This window comes from Passer domesticus, chromosome 31 (genome assembly GCF_036417665.1).
Source record: "Passer domesticus isolate bPasDom1 chromosome 31, bPasDom1.hap1, whole genome shotgun sequence".
NCBI classification, from domain to species: domain Eukaryota; kingdom Metazoa; phylum Chordata; class Aves; order Passeriformes; family Passeridae; genus Passer; species Passer domesticus.
This window is the reverse complement of record NC_087504.1, coordinates 1,484,108-1,502,379: the sequence shown is the minus strand read 5'-3', so window position 1 is coordinate 1,502,379 and position 18,272 is coordinate 1,484,108. Positions and strand designations below refer to the sequence as shown.

Sequence of the window (18,272 nt, the reverse complement as noted above, 5' to 3'; positions counted from 1 at the left end):
TGGCCTCAGCCTGGGCTCAAACGGGGAATATCCACCTGGCAGGGGGGGAAGGGAGCAAACCTGGGAACAGCAAGCAGGGGATGAGGCTTCCTGCTCCCACCTGGATTGCTCGTGGTGCAGGAAGGAGAGTTGGACCTGGATTGAAGACGGGCTCACCCTCACCCAAATCCAGGGTGAAGTCCAGCTCCCCAGAGCCAAACTGGAGTTCCTGGAGGCTGCTGGGATAAGTTTTGCCTTTGTGGCAAAAGGTTGGGGTTCACCTGCCGGGATTGCTCCTCCTCCAGCCTCTCGTGTTGTGTAGAAGTCCCTGTGTGGTGATCCAGGCTGGAATCCAGCCTGGCAACAGCCAGAGCCGGGTCGGAATTGTTGCCTGAGTGTCAGCCCACACTCCAGGGCTTCCAGCCCTGCTTTCTTGGGGCATCCTGGGGCTGTTCCAGGAGCAGCCTGGCTGTGAGGCTGGACACTGCCCTGTTCCCAGCTGTGCATGGATGGATGGATGGATGGATGGAGAGGTCCCTGTCCAGTCCTCCAGCCCCAGGGGAGGTGCAGGGCATGTCTGTAACACTCCACTTCGTTTACACTCACTGGATTTTTTTTTTATAACCCCAGGATCAATTAGGCTGGAAAAGACCTCTGAGATCGTTGAGTGCAACCTGTGATGGTGGGAGCTGAGCCAGGTGCAGGGCTGGCAGGAATCCTGCAGGAATCCTGCCCCATCTTTCTCTTGCTGGATCAAATTCCCCCTTTTCCCTCTTCAAAAAGAGAATTTCCCTTCATCAGCCAGGCTTCTCCTCTCCCTCCAGAGCAGGACGGGTGGATTTTGAGCAGGCTGAGTTTGCAGCCAGCCTTATCTCCCTGTCCTGGGGACAGAAAAGCTGAAGGGTGACACTTTCAGGCCAGACTTTGAAATCTCCTGGGGAATTTACAACCTGATAGTAAAGGGTTGAGGCCCTCTGGAACTATTTGGAAATGGTGAAAACCCTGAAACCCAATTTTTCTCTGCTTTTTCTTCATAGAACTCCAAAAATTCAAGCAGGGACCCAGAACATTCAGCCAGGATTTTAATCCTGTCTCCTTTTGAGTGTGGACTAAAAGTTGTGTAGGATGCAACCCTCCTAACCCACCTCGGTTTTAAGGATTTATTTGAGGGATTAGCAGGAGAGGGAAGGGCAAACATATCCCCCTGGGTAGGCAGGCTCTGGGTAGTGCTGGCAGTGCCGTGGTTTATATTAAACAGCCAGGACCTGGCGCCGGGGCCCCTTTATCAGCTTTGGGCCGTGCCCAGGGGAGAACCTGCCTGCAGCGCTTCCAAATCCGTGTGTATTCCCTGTGCCCCCCTGCCCATTGCAGCACCCGTCCGGGCACGGGGAATCCGGGGGGACCGGGGACCGGGGCACAGGTGGCAGAGTAGCGGGGACACGGCGCCAGGTGTGTCCTGTCCCTTCCCTGCGGCCCTTCCCTTCGCCGCTGGAGGGTGGGAATGCAGCCAGGCACACCCAGCTCGGAGCAGTAAAATGATCCCTGCGGTGCCCTTGGGCCAAGCCCAGCTTTTCTAACGGATAAAAGGGGAGGCAGCGGGAGCGCTCTCACTCCCCTGGGCTCCAGCTCAGCCTCTCCGAGCTTTGCAGAGCGAGGCACAGCACCGTCCCCCGGAGCAGCATGTCCCGCTCGGTGACCTTCAGCTCCCGCTCGGCCGCCGGGCCAGCGCTGAGCCAGGTGCGGGTCAGCTCCGTGTCCTCCAGCCGCAGCTCCGGGCTCGGCCGCGCCGGCGGCTTCGGCAGCGCCAGCCTCTACAACCTGGGCTCGGCCAGCAAGAGGATCAGCCTGGGAGGGGGCAGCTCCTTCAGCGTCCGCTCGGGCTACGGCTATGGGGGAGCGGGCTTCGGGGGCAGCCTCAGCCCCGGCGGCATCCAGGAGGTCACCGTCAACCAGAGCCTCCTGACGCCCCTCAACCTGGAGATCGACCCCAGCATCCAGAGGGTCCGCAAGGAGGAGAAGGAGCAGATCAAGACCCTGAACAACAAATTCGCCTCCTTCATCGACAAGGTGAGGGCTTGGAGTGGCTCGGAGCTCTGGGGGTGCTGAACAGTAGGTGGGACCCAAAATGGGTTTAATCACAAATGTGGTGAGGATCAGTCCTGGAGAATGTGGTGGGATTTGCCCACTGCAATCAAATAAATTTTATTATTCGGTGTATTAAAGCCCTGCTGGCATTGCCAACAGAACAGGTCGCCTTGCTCGGGCTGCCTTTGCAGCCCTGATTTACCTGGGATTGCCCAAATGGGGGTACAGGCTTTGCACCCCCACCCCAGCACCAAATCTGGGGAGGGAGAGGCTCCTGGAGGGAGTTGTCCCAGGAGAGCAGATGGAACCAGAGACTGTCCCAGGAGAGCAGATGGAACCAGAGCCTGCCCTGGGTGTTTATGCTGCCCTGCACAACTTGGCTCTCTTGCACTAACTAACCTTGTGTAAATCCTGCTCTGGAATCCCCGAAATGTGAGGAATCCAGCCCTGGAGTTGGAGCAGTTGGAGGGTTTGATGTCTGGGGCAGGCTTCTGTCAAGTGTCAGCCCAGCAGAATCTGCTTTCCTTTAATTCCTCCAAAGCCTCAAAGTCACAGAGCGAGCTCTTTAGCATGGAAGCCAAGCTCTATAGCATGGTCTCCATGACCCTCCTCTGGTGCTTCCCATGAACACCCAAATTCCTGGGCTGGGATTCCCACCTGCAGCACAGTCCTTCCATCCCCTGTAAGCTCCCCTCTCTCCCACCATCCCAAATGACCCCTGTGCTCCCTCCCAGGTGCGGTTCCTGGAGCAGCAGAACAAGATGCTGGAGACCAAGTGGAGCCTGCTCCAGGAGCAGAAGACCACGCGAAGCAACATCGCTCCCATGTTCGAGACCTACATCAGCAACCTGCGGCGGCAGCTGGACGGGCTCCTGGCGGACAAGGGGCGCCTCGAGGGAGAGCTCAAGAACATGCAGGACCTCGTGGAGGACTTCAAGACCAAGTAAAGTATCAGAGTCCCCCTAATGGGGTGGTGGAGCTGCTGGCTGGGCCAGTGGCTGGGCATGGATGTCCCTGGCTCTCGTGCCAGGGAGGGAGATGTTTTCAGGCCTGGAGTGAGGTGTTTAGTCCAGGGAAGCTGCCTGGATTCTTCTTGCTTGTTGGTTCTGGCACCTTGTTCCTACATGGGCAGGTGCCTCCATCCTCTTGGCTTTGCTTTGGGGCCTTCTCAGGCTTGGAAGTGGCATTTTGGGGCCTCCTCAGGGTTCAAGGTGACATTCTGGGGCCTCCCTGGGTTGGAGGTGGTGCTTTGGGGCCTCCTCAGGGTCAGAAGTGGCTCTTTGGGGTGGCTGCAGCCCCGAGAGCTCCACAGGAGCTCCCAGCTGATTCCTAGGGCAGGGAACGGAGCAGCTGCCCTGCAATTCTTCAGTGACTTTTCAGTGTCACCTGGGAGGAGCCCCAGAAGAAAGGTGGCCTTTGTCCCAGCCCAGCCCAGCCGGGAAATGCCTCTGAAAAGGGAAGGGAAGAATAGCACGGAGCTGGCAAACTGGATCAGGCAGGAACTGCAAACAAACAGAGCTGATAATCCCCAGGGTGTGTTTAGGGAGAGTCAATACCCCGAGATTCCCAAAGAGCTGCTTGGGAATCATGCTGCCCCCAGCCCTGCCTGGTTATTCCATCCACAGTTTGCCTTGGAATCTCTGCAAGGAGCTGGTTTGCAGCCAGAGGAATTAAGCCCCAAAGTTTAGTTGGATTTCCCATGGATTCAGTCCATGGACTCATGGATTTATTCCTTTAGCCTACAGATCCATGGAAAGCCAAACCCTCTGTGTGCTAATGGAAGGGAAGCAGGAATTAGGAGACGAGGGAGTGAGGATGCAGTAACTAGAATGCAGCACCTGCTGCTCACCTTTATGTAGAAAATTTCAATTATTGATGGAAAACCGAAACCATGATGTGCTCTGGGAGTGCCTGTGGCCTCTTTCCCATAGGTTTGGTTTCCACAGGAATTCCCAGGTGATATTTAGGGGAGGAAAGGCTCCAGGGTTGACACCAGCTCCTAACTCGGGAATTGCAGTGGGAGAGGGTGTGGAGCCAGCTGGGGTCATGCTGCCCGTGGGGCTCAGTTCCAAGGAGTGAGTGCCCTGGGCTTTCAGAGGGGTGTTGGGACAATATTGAACAATTTAGGAAGAAATTCCTCCCTGTAGGGGTGGGGAAGCCCTGGAATGGATTTCCCCACAGCTGTGGCTGCCCGTGGATCCCTGGCAGTGCCCAAGGCCAGGCTGGACAGGGCTTGGAGCAGCCTGGGATAGCAGAAGGTGTCCCTGCCCATGGCAGGGGTGGGAATGGGATGGGCTTTATGGTCTCTACAAACCCAAATCATTCCAAGATTCCATGCTTTACCAGCTCATTGACCAGCTCGGTGGAGCTGCCTCCAAGGAAATGAGGAATTTGATGATCCATTTTGGAGGAATTCAGTGTTTTTACCTCTCTCTGCTGATCCCTTGTGTGCGGAGGCGGCGCCTCTGCGTCACTTCCCGGGATTTATTCCTCTGGAATTGCACTGGCAGCTCAGTGACCTCCAGAGGGGCAACGTCCATTGATCCTGGTGTGGATGGGCACGATTCCAGGTCGGAGTGGGAGGGAGGGGAAGGGAGGCTGGGCAGGTGAAGCAGCTGCTGCTTTGGAAGGCAAATTCCAGCTCTGGCCACGCAGGGTCCATGTAAATTGTTGCTTTCACCTGGCAACAATTCCCAAACAGCCAAAGTGCCTCCTGCTCTGCTCCTTGGATGGCTTTCAGAATTCCCAGATCCCCAGAGCAGGTTGGGGTTGGAAGTTTGGGCAGGCTGGGAGAGCACAGACAGGTCTAGGTGGGCTCCAAGATCCAGGTTTGCAAATCAGTGGTGGGCCTGTAAAATCTATGGAGAGGGATTTTTATCTGCTGGAGACCTTTAGGTGAACCCCTGGAGATTTCCAGGTGAGCCCCTCATCTGAGGGTGAACACCTAAAGAACGGGAGTCACCAAGACTGGAATTTGGTGAGGCGTTGGAGGAGAATGAGGGTAGTTAATTACCTTTGGCCCTTCCCAGGACAGTGCCGTGTGTTCAACACCTGCAAAATGTTGCCAGCAGCCAGGAGTAGGGAAGTGCAGAGTGGAAGCAGCTCCAGCAGTTGCTAGGATTAGCCCAGAGGAGTTTGTGGGATCTGTTTTTCTCTCTCCTGCTTTGAATTTGCTCCCTGAAGGGTTGGTGACAATGTGAGGGCACAGCCTGGGCCCTTTCAAAAGAGGAGCAGGAATCTTCTGAAGCACAGGGAATTTTAAGGATTATGGGGGAGCAGGGAGGGGATGCTTTTCAGGTGGTGGTGGTGTGGAGCAGCTCATCCAGAGCAGACCTGTGGCACCACTGGTGCACCAGCCCTGGGGAATTGCTGGGCTGACTCCCAATAAATGGAGGGATAGAGAAGAGACCTGGGATAACCTTTCACTGGGATGTTTTTCCTTTTATCCAGGCTCTAACTTCACAGAAATCCCTTTTCTTTGGCAGGTACGAAGATGAGATCAACAAGCGCACGGCGGCCGAGAATGAGTTTGTGGTGCTCAAGAAGGTGAATATCATCGTGGGTCAGGGAATCTCACATTAGGTGGGAAGGGACCTTAAATTCCATCCCATTCCCACCCCTGCCATGGGCAGGGACACCTTCCATGGGCCCAGAGTGCTCCAAGCCCTGTCCAGCTTTGGACCCTTCCAGGCATGGGGCAGCCAAGGCTCTTCCCTGGGATTGATCATCAGTGTGTGCAGCCCTTCCCCCTGTTTGCCCCTACTCACAGTTTACTCTTTGCCCTACTCACAGTTTGCTCCAGCTCTGATGAAGCTCTGCAGGGCAGAATTCCATCCAAAAGCAGCTCAGGGGAGGCCTTGAGGTCTCCACACATTCAGGGAAGAGCTGTTGGGTCCCAGGGGTTATTTGAGTTGATGCCAGGTCTTCCTTTGGGATCTTTCCTGAGGTCTCCGTGTCCAACCTGACAGTGAACTTGCAAACAGGGATCCCAGGGATCCCCAGGACTCTCAGGATCTGCACTCCAGCAGTGTTCAGTGCTCTGGGAAGTCATTTGTAGGCCCGGGGTGCCACTGGGACACTTGGAGCTGGTTTGGGGAACTCTTCTTTGGAAGCCACCAGAGGCTGGGTGGGTTCAGACAGCAAAGCTCCACAATCTCAATGAGTTATTCCTCATTTTTCCAGGATGTGGATGCTGCCTACATGAACAAAGTGGAGCTGGAGGCCAAGGTGGATGCTCTGACAGATGAGATCAACTTCCTGAGGGCTTTCCATGAGGCGGTGAGGACCCTTCTGCTCCTTCAGAGGGGGAGAACAGGGAATGCTGGCTGGGAAAGTGAACTTGGGGAAGGTGATGGATTCATGGAGTCTTTCCTTCCATAAGCAAAACTACACCTGCAAGTCAAGTGATTCCTCTGAATTCTGTGGATTGTCACACAGATTTCTCCCTGTGTGGGATGTGGGAGGGATGGATTTCAGACATAAGGGGACAGACATGGTATTTGGGATGCTGTTTGTATGAAAATGAGGAAAACGAGTGGCTGGGGGAGGTGATGCTGTGTAACAGGAATGAAACAAAACTGCTTGTTCCAGGCTCTTTCCTCCTTGCCACTGTTTGCAAGAGCAGCGATTACCTGAGCTGGACACACATCCTTGAGAGAGGTGCTGGAATTTGGCCCCTCCAGGTTCTGCAGCTAGCTGGGTGTTGTCTAAGGAATGGGATAACAGTGGGATAAGCAGCCCTGCTGCCAAATTAGGGATAAACAGCTCCAGCTCTGCTGTTGGTTGTTGCTCGGTGCTTTGCAAGGTTGCTTCCCTCCTAATTAATAATTATTTTTGTGGAATTCTTACCTGCCTCCCTTTCCCTTCTCTCCTTGGATTCTGTTTTTAATTGGCTTCCAGAAGAGGGGCCCCAAAACCTCACTGATGAACGGGCTTGCTTTTCCTGCAGGAGCTGAACGAGCTGCAGGCCCAGATCTCCGACACCTCGGTGGTGCTGTCCATGGACAACAGCCGGAACCTGGACCTGGACAGCATCATCGCCGAGGTGAAGGCGCAGTACGAGGAGATCGCCAACCGGAGCCGTGCCGAGGCCGAGTCCTGGTACCAGAGCAAGGTGAGCTTCGGGAGGGGAGAAGCACCCAGGGACACCTTGGAGCCCCTTCCTGTGCCTGAGGGGGCTCCAGGAGAGCTGGAGACAGCCTGAAGTGTGAGAAAAAGGGAATCGCTAAGCTGTGCAAAAGGGCAGGGATGGATGGGATATTGGGAAGGAATTCCTCCCTGTGAGGGTGGGGCAGGGATGGATGGGATATTGGGAAGGAATTCCTCCCTGTGAGGGTGGGGAGGCTCTGGAATGGATTTCCCAGGGAAGCTGTTGCTGCCCCATGCCTGGAAGTGTCCAAAGCCAGATTGGATGGGGCTTGGAGTACCCTGGGACAGTGGAAGGTGTCCCTGCCCATGGCAGGGGTGACACTGAATGAGCTTTAATGTCCCTTCCAAGCCAAACCATTCCATGATTCCATGATCTCCAGCTCTGTCAGCACCTGTATCCCTTGTGCCATGAGTGGGGGGGGCTCTATCCCGCTCATTCCCTGCCATCCTCACCCCATCACTCTGTGTCCCACTGCTCTGTCCCAGTACGAGGCGCTGCAGGTGACAGCCGGGAAACACGGGGATGACCTGAGGAACACCAAGAATGAGATCACGGAGATCAACAGGGCCATCCAGAGGATCCAGGGGGAGATCGAGAATGCCAAGGCCCAGGTGAGGAGCTGCCCCTCTCCTGTCTTCTCTGGTCTCGGGGCTGGGATCTGGCACTGATCCCTCTGGAGACTGGGGACAGCACCTGAGGGAGAGGCTGGAGCTGTGTCTGAGCAGTTTGGATATTGGGAAAAGCTTCTTCCCCCAGAGGAGGTCTGGCACTGAACAGGGGCTCCCCAGGGAATGGTTACAGCCCCAAGGGTGCCAGAGCTCCAGGAACCTTCAGACAACACTCAAGTGTTGAATTTCAGGGTTAGTGGGATTTTTAGGGTTGTCATGTGCTGAGCCATGATGGTCCTTGTGGGTCCCTTCCAGCTCTGGACATTCTGTGATGTTAGGGATGTTTCAGGGGTCTGGGTGTCAAACAACCCCTTGAACTTGGTGATTTCAGAGATTTTTTCCAATTTTCACAATGCCATGGTCTGTAAGAGCCATTCTGGGGGGGCTGCACTGCTCATCCTGAAGGATTTTAGTTCTGCTGGGGGAGGGGGAGCGTTGAGAGCAGGGCGATCCTGCCAGGAAGGTGGATTTGGGAGAGGACGAGTGGAAATCACCCCTGGGACACAGAGGGGCCCCCACACAATGCCCTCCTGTTCCTGGGATCATTGTCCACTCCCTTTCCCAGGAGGGAACACCATGTTTGGGCACACACACGGAGATTTGGGGAGCTCTGTTTGCTTTCACTGGGGTTTTATCGCCTTATCAGGGCCGTGGCTCAGGCCTGGCCTGGAGCTCCAAAAGCTCCAGATAAACCTGGTGATTCATCCCGGATTATTTGGTTTCAGGGCAGGGAGACTCTGGCACCAGCCAAGAGCTGTCCTGTTGGGGCTCCCTTGGACAATGGATGGGAGCAAAATGCCTCTTGGGTGCCAAACATGGGGGTTTGGGAGCTGTGGGGGCACAGCTGGGGGTTCCCTGGGGCCCCACAGGGCTGGTCTTGGGGTGGGGCTGGGTGTTTGGTAGCTCCAGGTGTGCTCCAGCCCACACCTGCCCACATCTCAGCCAGAGCCTGCCCAGCTCTGAAAAAACTGGGGGAAATCAGCAGAGAAAACCTGAGCTTTCCTGAACCCCAAGGGGTCTGTGGGATGTGGGGGATTGGGAAGCTTAGAATCATCTGAAAATAGTGCAGTCAGTGGGGAAAAACTTGGTCTTCCTTCTGGGAGACTTTGGAAGGAGACGAGTTTCCATCTCCATCCAGTGCCCAAGAAACCATGTAGGGATAAACTCCCAGGGATCCACTTGAGCTCCAGATCCACAAAGGGGGTCTGGGCAGCAGAGCCAGAGGTTTGGAGCCCAGGATCCTCCTCTGGGGATCAGGAGCCCCCTGATGTGGCCGCTCTGTCCCTGCAGCGAGCGAAGCTGGAGGCGGCCGTGGCCGAGGCCGAGGAGCGCGGGGAGATGGCTCTCAAGGACGCCAGGGCCAAGCTGGAGGAGCTGGAGGCTGCCCTGCAGAAAGCCAAGGCTGACATGGCCCGGCAGCTCCGGGAGTACCAGGAGCTCATGAATGTCAAGCTGGCCCTGGACATCGAGATCGCGACCTACAGGAAGCTGCTGGAGGGCGAGGAGAGCAGGTGAGGACACCTGAGGGGATTGGTGAGCAAAGATTCCCTGTGCTCCCTCTGGGAAGGATCCAGCCCTTTGCTCCTTTTGCCTGGGGATGCTGTGAAAGCCCAATTCTGATTTCCACAAGGAAATGCAGACAAGGAAACTTCTGAAAAACTGAGTTCTGGTCCTGGAAATGCTTTGGCAGAAGAGCCAAACTGGCAGATTCTGGGAAAAAAAACCAAAAAACCTGGGGAAAATAAGCAAAGAAGGAAAAAAATGGTTTCCATCATGTTTGATGCTGTAGCAGAACATTTCCAAGTGGCAATCCTTGTGGGATTAGGACAGAACCTCTGTGCTCTGTCCTCCCCCCAATGGTAATAACAGAACTGGGAAAGTCAGGGCTGGAACAAAGCCCTGGAGGGCCCAGGGATCCTCCCTGGATCAGGTGCAGTTGGAGTAGTAACTCCCTGCCTCTGTCCTCCTCCTCGAGCCCCAGGACCAAGGAAAGCTGAGTTTAATCCCTCCCCTCGTCTTTGTCTTTTCAGGTTGGCTGGGGATGGAGTTGGCAACGTCAACATCTGTGAGTGGATTTTGTTGTTTGTAGCAGTTCCACCTTGTTCTAAACCCACGGGAAAGGCGGCTCAGAGCGTCCCAGTTCACCCAGTTCAGCCCCTCCTTAGGGGGAGCACCCTGAGTCTGGGGGTGGTGCTGGGGCTCTACCCCGAGCTCAGCTCCAACTCACCCAGATGAAATTGGACTTGGGGCAGCACTCATCTTCCTTTCCTCCCATTTTTGTATGGATAGAAAAGCACTAATGGGAAATGTATTCCTTGGGTTGGGAATTAGTGATGGCAGAGGGTGCTTTTCAGGTTTGGGAAGTGTTGGATCCTCACCTGGCCCGGACCTTGGGCAGGAGCTGCTTTCTCAGGGGTGCTCCAAAACAGTGGCTCTGATTTTCAGCCACTTAATTCCTACTGGGAATTGGAGAACCACCAGGAGATGAGCTGAGTGTGTTTGTGAAATGGGATGCTCCATGGGTTTTCTAGGGGTTCTCCATGAGGGCTCCAAGCTCAGGGGATCCTGAGCCAGGCTGGGTGAGGGAGTGACAAAAGAAGGAAGGACTTTGACCTGAAAAAGGGAACATTTAGATGGGATATTGGGAAGAAATTCTTCCCTGTGAGGGTGGGAAGCCCTGGAATGGATTTCCAGGAAGATGCCCCATCCTTGGCAGTGCCCAGGCCAGGTTGGACGGGGCTTGGAGCAGCCTGGGACAGTGGGAGGCGTCCCTGCTATGGCAGGGGTGGCACTGGATGGGCTTTAATGTTCTTCCCACCCTACTTGTTCCGTGATCCCATGGGAGCCTTTCCTGAGGGTGCTGGGTGGGGGTTCCGGGTGCTCACGTTCCCTTTGCTCCTCTCCCTCCGCAGCCGTGGTCAGCTCCAGCGGCGGGGGCGGATATTCCAGCTCCGGAGGATTCCTGGGAACTGGGATCGGAGGAGGCCTCAGCCTGGGCTCGGGAATGGGCAGCGGAGCACTCGGGTTCTCCTCTGGAGGCTCCACCAAGTCCTACACCATCACCACCACCTCGTCCAGCCGGAGAAGTGTCAGGAAGTAACTCCCAGAGTGGAGCTTGGCATTCCCAGCACCTGAGGGAAACCGTGGAAAGAAAAGTCTTGGAGCCTTTTGCAGGATGAATTGGCTGCAAAATGCCTGCAGTGCTGAGGCTGTGCCCCTGCCCTGCCAGGCTTGATCCTGCACTCTTGGAGTTCAACCATTCCTCTGGGAGCAGGATCAAGCCTGTGGGGTGAAGTTTATCCCAGGATGCGGGTGGGGTATCCCTGCTGTTACCCTTGTGCTTGGTACCCACTGCTCTGGGCTGGATTTCACCCTTGGAAAGGCAAATCCCACATTTCTGCTGTGCTTCTGCAAAAGACCAGAAGATTCTCTCCCTCTTAACAGGAGCTGGAAGACTCCAATCCCTCAGGCTCCTCAGCCCCTGCCAAGGGCTCACCCTGGGTTGGGTTTTTTTAAATATACCAGGAAGAAAACAAGCTTGGCTCTCCCCTTATTTTCTTTGGAAATGGGCTCAGGGTTGGGGTTCAACATTCTCTTGTCACTGAAGCTGTTTCTGACAAAGGCAGCACTGACAGATTGATTTCAGACTCCTTGTAGCAAAATAACTCCACAAGAACCTCCTAAACCCTTTCCCTTTCTTTAAATGAAGCCCAAAGCTCAAGGGATCTAAAACTGCTTCAAATTCCATGTGTCCCACTGAATTGGGAGATTAATTCCCTATTTTTGAGTGTCTCTGTTTACCACTCCCTATTTAAGGGTATTTAGTGATATCTGGAGTCTCCTGCAGTGATGGTTCAGTTGATGCCCCATTCCAAAAACTCCTTGTTCCTGCCAAAATGGGTCTTCAACATACCAGGGAAATTGTTGTTACTACAGTAGGAAGAGTTTTTAGGGAACTAACTCCAAGGACCTACTCCCAGTTTTTGTGTTGATGTTCAGCCATGTCCTGGCATTGGCGTTTGGGTTGGATTTTTATGCTTTTTATGTCTTTCATGAGTCATTTATTAAAGTTTCCCTTTTAGCTGCATGTCCAGTCTCAGCCAAGTTCTTTGTGCTGCTCTGGGTGCTCAGGAGCTCTGGAAAACATGCAGGAATCACCTTCCTGCCAGGTCTGGAGCCTGCCCTGGCTCTGTCACCTGAAGCAGGGCTGTGGGCAGGGGCAGGCTTTGGGGTTTGCTGCCTGCACAGCTCAGTCCTGGCTGGATTTTGCCTGCCTGGAGTCTGGGCAGAGGGATGGGGGGAGTTTGTTCAGAGTCATGGTTTGAGCTCAGGACCAAAATGGAATCTGGTTTTAACGGGAGGGACGAGTCAGATTTTAGGCCTTCTTCCTCCTGGATTACAAGTTGCTCCAGTATCAGGAAAGGTGGCTGTGGAATCCTCAGGAGCAGCCAATCTGCCCTCCCTGCAGTAATTCCCACCCGTGGCTGTGCTCACCTGGCCCATTGTGCTCCCAGCTTCTCACTTGGTCCTTGGTGCTTGCGATTTCCCACCTGGCACTGTGATCCTGATTTCCTCCTCCGGTCTCTGGACCATCTGTGCCAGCTCAGCTGTCCGGGGTTGCTGCCTACAGTGACTCTCATCCCCTCCAGCTAAAATCACAGCCATGGAATGGTTTGGTTTGGAAGCTCATCCCATCCCACCCCACCCCTGCCGTGGGCAGGGACACCTTCCACTGTCCCAGGCTGCTCCAAGCCCTGTCCAGCCTGGCCTTGGGCACTGCCAGGGATCAAGCCACAGCTGCTCTGGGAAATCCATTCCAGGGCCACCCCACCCTCACAGGAAGGAATTTCTTCCCAATATCCCATCTAAATCTTCCCTCCCTCTGCTTAAGGCTGCTCCTTGTCCCATAGCTCAAAAGGTGTCGTTGCATATCCCCAAACACATCTTGAGTTAAACCAGAGCAGATCAGGGAGCAGGGGGTGTTTCTGTGGGGTTGAAGTTGGCCTGAAGAGAGGGGAGCCCCACCCCACCCTTTCCAGGTGCCCTCACTTTGTTTTCCTGCCAGGCCTGGGCTCGTGCCCAGCTCCTGCAGACACATCCCTGTACCAGGCCCTGACGCCCTCGATGGCTCCATCCAGGTGTGGATCTCGGCTGCTGCCCCTCACAGAAGTGTCTGGGACCTGAGCTGCAGCCAGTGAAGCTCCTGGTGGGGACACGGGCTGTCCCTGGTGGGGACATGGCTGTCCCTCTTGGGGACGTGGCTGTCCCTGCTCTGTGCCCAGTCCAGCCCCACACTGGTGCCACCCCCCATGTCCAGCTGGGTCCCCCTTTGCAGTGACCATTTCACAAAGAAACACCCTGAGCCCGGGGCCACGCCCTGCTCCCCCAGGATAACCAGCTTCCAAATCCAGCTGGGAAATGGGAATTACTGCTGGAGCCCTGGGGAAGCCTCTCATTTGTTATGTTCTCAGGAATTCATCCTCTTCTTTCAGCCTTTCTCCCTTGGCTTCCAGCTCGGCCAAACTCTCTCTGTGTTCTGGAGATGCTTTGGGGATGGAAAGAAGAATTTGAGGAGGGAGAGCAGACTCAGGGCTGCCCTCAGGGTCGGTGCCTCCTGGGATCTGGGGTCGCATTGGAGTTTGAGCAAACCCAGCTTCTGCTTGTACTTGTTTCCTGTGCTGCCTTGGGGAAAGAAGCCACCACAATCACCCAAAAACCTGAACCAGATGGGAAAAGTTCAGCTGGTGAGTCCCTTGCTCACCTTCCTCAGGACAAGCAGCTCCTCCTGGGCATGTGTCTGCAGGCTCTGCTCATCCCTGGACCTGTGTGGGAAAATGGGAGGTTTTGCTGGAGTTCAGCACAATTCCCTCATTCTTTGAGTTCCTTCAGGCCACAAATGAAACTCTGATTTTTCTTTTCCCTCTCCCCAGACAGTGTTTTGGGATACCTTACTCTTGTTTTGTAGCCTGTGGGAAAACAAATGTGTTTTCAGAGAGGTTTCTGCTGCAGAACTGCTTTTGTGTGACCTCAAATAGCTGCTGAACACTTGGAAATCTGAATTTCTGAGTCAGGAAGGAGGGAAAGCAAATGTGGAAGAGGGATATTCTTCTTCCTCCATGTGTCTGTAAATGTGGATGTCACTTTCTCTACTGAGATCCTGGGAGATCTTTCCATCTTCTTCACCCCCACCATGGCACCATGGGGATCTACTGGAGGTGAATCTATTTAATCTTCACCTACAAGTTCTCTGGGAACCATTTGCTACCCCAAAAAGTCCAGTGTTTCTGCCTGTTCATACATTTCAAGCAACATTTTTAGCTCTGAAGTTGCATTTCTCTAGTTTTGACTCACATTTTCCTGTTGGTTTCGCAAACCTGCTTTGCTGCTCTCAGGCCTGTTTGTAACTGGGCTCTGCTGCTCCTGAGGGCTCCCAGGTTCTCCTTCAAATTCCAGAAAAACTCCCTGAGCACGGCCTTGATGCTGCGCTGTGACTCTGCAGGAAGCTGCACTTGGTCTTCAGGACCTTCTTCTGCTGCTCCAGGATCCAAACCTGAATCCCAGAAAGGAAAATGGGAAATGGGGTGAGGATTGTGACAATGGTGGTGAAGGGTCTGGAGGGCCCCCATGAGGAGCAGCTGAGGTCATTTGGTTTGTCTGACTGGGGAAGACAAAACTGAGGTGAGACTCCTCGGGGGCTGCAGCTTCAGACTGAGGAACAGCTCCAATCTCTGCTCTGGGGACCAGGGACAGGACCCAGGGAATGGCTGGAGCTGTGCCAGGGGAGGGTCACGCTGGATATCAGGAAAAAGCTCTTCCCCAGAGGGGGTCGGGCTCTGAACAGGCTCCCCAGGGAATGGTCACAACCCCAGGGCTGCCAGAGCTCCAGGAATGTTTGGACAATGCCCTTGGGCACGGGGTGGGATTTTGAGGAGCATGTGCAGTGCCAGGGGTTGGACTGGATGATCCCTGTGGGTCTTTGCCCAGGTAACCCCTGGCAAAGTGCTGATGCCCTGGCAGTGGGATGTGTTCCTGCTCTTGGCACACCCGGCAGAGTTTCCCAATCCAACAGCTTTTGTTTGGGGGCATCCGTGTGGAAATGCACAAAAAAGCAAAGACATTCTCAAAACCAGCTCTGCAACAAATTTGGGCTGTGCAGAGAGGCCTGAGAGGGGACTGGAGGGCAGCTGGAACTGGTTTTAGCTTGTTCCCTGCCCCAGTCAAGCCCAGAGGTCAGAGCAGCAGTGCCTGGACACTGAGGCCTCGTAAATCACAAAGTTCTCCCCTGACAGCTTGTGCAAGTTCCCTTGATGTCTCTAATGAGCTGTCCTGCCAGGATTCTGTGCCCTGTCCGTGCCCTTTCCATGCCCTGTCCGTGCCCTTTCCGTGCCCTGTCCATGCCCAACACCTCCCTTGGGCTCCAGACCCTGGGACCTGGAGCTGGGGGAGGTTCTCAGCTCACCTGGTCAGTGAGGGAAGCAAATCCATTGTTGAGGGTCTTGAGCTGCTCCTTCTCTTGGTACTTCACCATCTGCACACTGGGATGGAGCTCTGGGCAGAGCAGCAGCTCTGGGGTGGTGATGGGGCAATGGTGATGGGGGTGATGGTTCAGGGTGTGATGGTTAAGAGTGTGATGGTGATGGTGGTGGTGATGGGGGTGATGGCCCAGAGTGAGATGGTTCAGAGTGTGATGGTGGTGGTGGTGGTGAGGGAGGTGGTGGTTCAGCATTGTGATGGCCAGTGGGGGGGTCTGATTGCTCGACCCAGACACTGCAGCCTTCCCAGAGAGAGGTCACACAGGAGACAGCTTTCTAGGGATCTCAGGCAGTCCTTCAGCCACCAGCAACCTCAGCAAGGGGCAGGAAGGTCAGCTCTTAGCAGTGATTTCAGCTCTTGGTGATTTCAGCTCTGCCTTGCGAGGTGTCCCCAGGCCAACACAGGGTCAAAGAGACACGAGCACCATGTGGTTATTCCAGAGTTCCTTTATTCCATCACCCTGCAAATGAGGCCAGGGCTGACAGCTCCCTCCTGAACAGCACAGAAGCAGGTTTTTTGGGGAAAAGTGGATTTGATACAAAGGGGGAAAAAACAATGGGTTACAAAGAATCTACATAGGCTCCAAAGCATGGTGGGAACTCACCATGACCAAGAGGATTCCTCAGTCCAGGAGGGTTGAGATGATCTTGTTACAGCCCATTTAAGAGACATCTCTCCAAAGTAGAGGTCTGGCATGCCCATCTGCCTCCACAGCTCAGGGGGCGATGGTGATAGGGGCGATGGTGCAGGGGGTGATGGTACAGGGGGCGATGGTGCAGGGGGCGATGGTGCAGGGGGTGATGGTGCAGGGGGTGATGGTTCAGGGGGTGATGGTTCAGGGTGTGATGGTGCAGGGGGTGATGGTGATGGGGACAATGGTGCAGGGGGTGATGGTGCAGGGGGTGATGGTGCAGGGGGCGATGGTGAAGGGGGTGATGGTGCAGGGTGTGATGGTGCAGGGGGTGATGGTGCAGGGGGTGATGGTGCAGGGGGTGATGGTGCAGGGGGCAATGGTTCAGGGTGTGATGGTGCAGGGGGTGATGGTGCAGGGTGTGATGGTGCAGGGGGCGATGGTGCAGGGGGCGATGGTGAAGGGGGTGATGGTGCAGGGGGTGATGGTGCAGGGAGTGATGGTGCAGGAGGTGATGGTGCAGGGGGTGATGGTGCAGGGAGTGATGGTGCAGGAGGTGATGGTGCAGGGGGCGATGGTGCAGGGGGCGATGGTGCAGGGAGTGATGGTGCAGGAGGTGATGGTGCAGGGGGCGATGGTGCAGGAGGTGATGGTGCAGGGTGTGATGGTGCAGGGGGCGATGGTGCAGGGGGCGATGGTGCAGGAGGTGATGGTGCAGGGGGTGATGGTGCAGGGGGCGATGGTGCAGGAGGTGATGGTGCAGGGGGTGATGGTGCAGGAGGTGATGGTGCAGGCGTGATGGTTCAGGGGGTGATGGTGATGGGGACAATGGTGCAGGGGGTGATGGTGCAGGGCTAGGAGGCTCTGCCCAGCCTGGAACCAAAGTTGGTGCTGCTGTAGCCAAACCCTGCTTTGGCTGCACCAAAACCGTATCCATGTCTTGCAAGACAACTTCCACCAGCCCTTCTGGGCCCCGGCCATGAACCATCACAGTTTTTGCTGCTGGAGCAGCTCAGAACACCCCAGGGACACAGGGCAGTGCTGAAACTACACCAGTTCCTGGGAAGAGCTATGGAGGAAGAGACAAAATTCCCTTCAGCACGGCCGCAGCTGATGCAGTAGGAGCAGCATCACATGGCAAATGCTGGGACAGGGGCTGGTGCCGGAAGCAGGTTCCTGGGTGCAGTTCCCTCTGCAGAGCACTTTCTCCTTTTATTTGTGTGGCAAATGGGGTGAGGCTGCACAAAACTTCCACAAAATGTTTGTGATGTGAAGAATGGGGACTAATTAATATTTCTTGTTAACATGCTTGGCAGACAGAGCGGCACCTGATCTGTCCTATTGAGATTTGAGGAATGATTTAAAGTCACAGGGCCATAGTTGGTTTGTGTAAGGACAAAAAATGTTAGGGAATTTGGGTCAGGTGAATTATTTTCAGATTAAAATTCCCCTTTTTTACTGATTGGGTAAACTGAAATTGAGACTTCAAAGGTGTAAAATGCTTTTTATCCAAGGAGATCCTAATTTTTTGCTGGTCCCTCTGATTTCAAGATAGAGATTTGAAGGAAAGAGTGACTCAACCTGCTGGTTAATAAAACTCTCAGCAATAAATGGGAATTTACTAGGAATTAATAAAGTCTGGCTGGCAGGTTAAAGGTAAATTACCATTTTGTTGTTGGTTCTACTAGAAAAAGTTAGAATGCTGCATTTTAATGCCAGGAAACATCTGCAGGGCCAAATCTATTTCTTAAGGTGATTTTCCTGCAGGGTGCTGATCTGGGTGTTTTCCAGCACATTCATTAATTTGAGGAAATTTTTGATTAAACTGAAGCCAATGCCTGGAATGTGGTGGCTTTTTCTAGACACTCATTGTCCAAATCCTTGGAAAAGCAGCATCTCCTCGTCCCTCACTTGAAGGTTGGTCCCGCCTGGTTTCGGGAAGGGCTTTCCCCTCTTACATTGTGCCCTTGTGGTGTCAGGATTGGGCTCTTCCTGCTGTTCCTGCGGGTGTTGGATCCCTGGAAGGACCAGATGGTTGGAGCCATGTCCCTGTGTTTTGTAGGGAAAAGATGGAAGTTTCAGATGAAGGGTTTGGGTTTGTTCCTTGTGTTTCTTTCCTCTTCCTTGTCCCGTGGTTGGTTGGGAATAGAGCCACAATCGCCAGCTTTGTTGCAGGTATTTGGGACCTCCTGGATGCTCCGGCTCCAGGGCTCTTGGACATTCTGAG

General features: G+C 54.5%; 1 protein-coding gene across 1 annotated transcript; it reads left to right on the top strand.

Moving 5' to 3' along the window:
* The first annotated feature begins 1,436 nt into the window (after window positions 1-1,436).
* Window positions 1,437-11,968, top strand: LOC135287826 (keratin, type II cytoskeletal cochleal). Its single transcript, XM_064401044.1, has 9 exons — window positions 1,437-2,046; window positions 2,799-3,007; window positions 5,550-5,610; window positions 6,247-6,342; window positions 7,013-7,177; window positions 7,699-7,824; window positions 9,172-9,392; window positions 9,912-9,946; window positions 10,794-11,968. The coding sequence occupies exons 1-9, from the start codon at window positions 1,660-1,662 to the stop codon at window positions 10,979-10,981; spliced, it is 1,488 nt and encodes a 495-aa protein (XP_064257114.1). The 5' UTR covers window positions 1,437-1,659; the 3' UTR covers window positions 10,982-11,968.
* The last annotated feature ends 6,304 nt before the right edge of the window (window positions 11,969-18,272 follow it).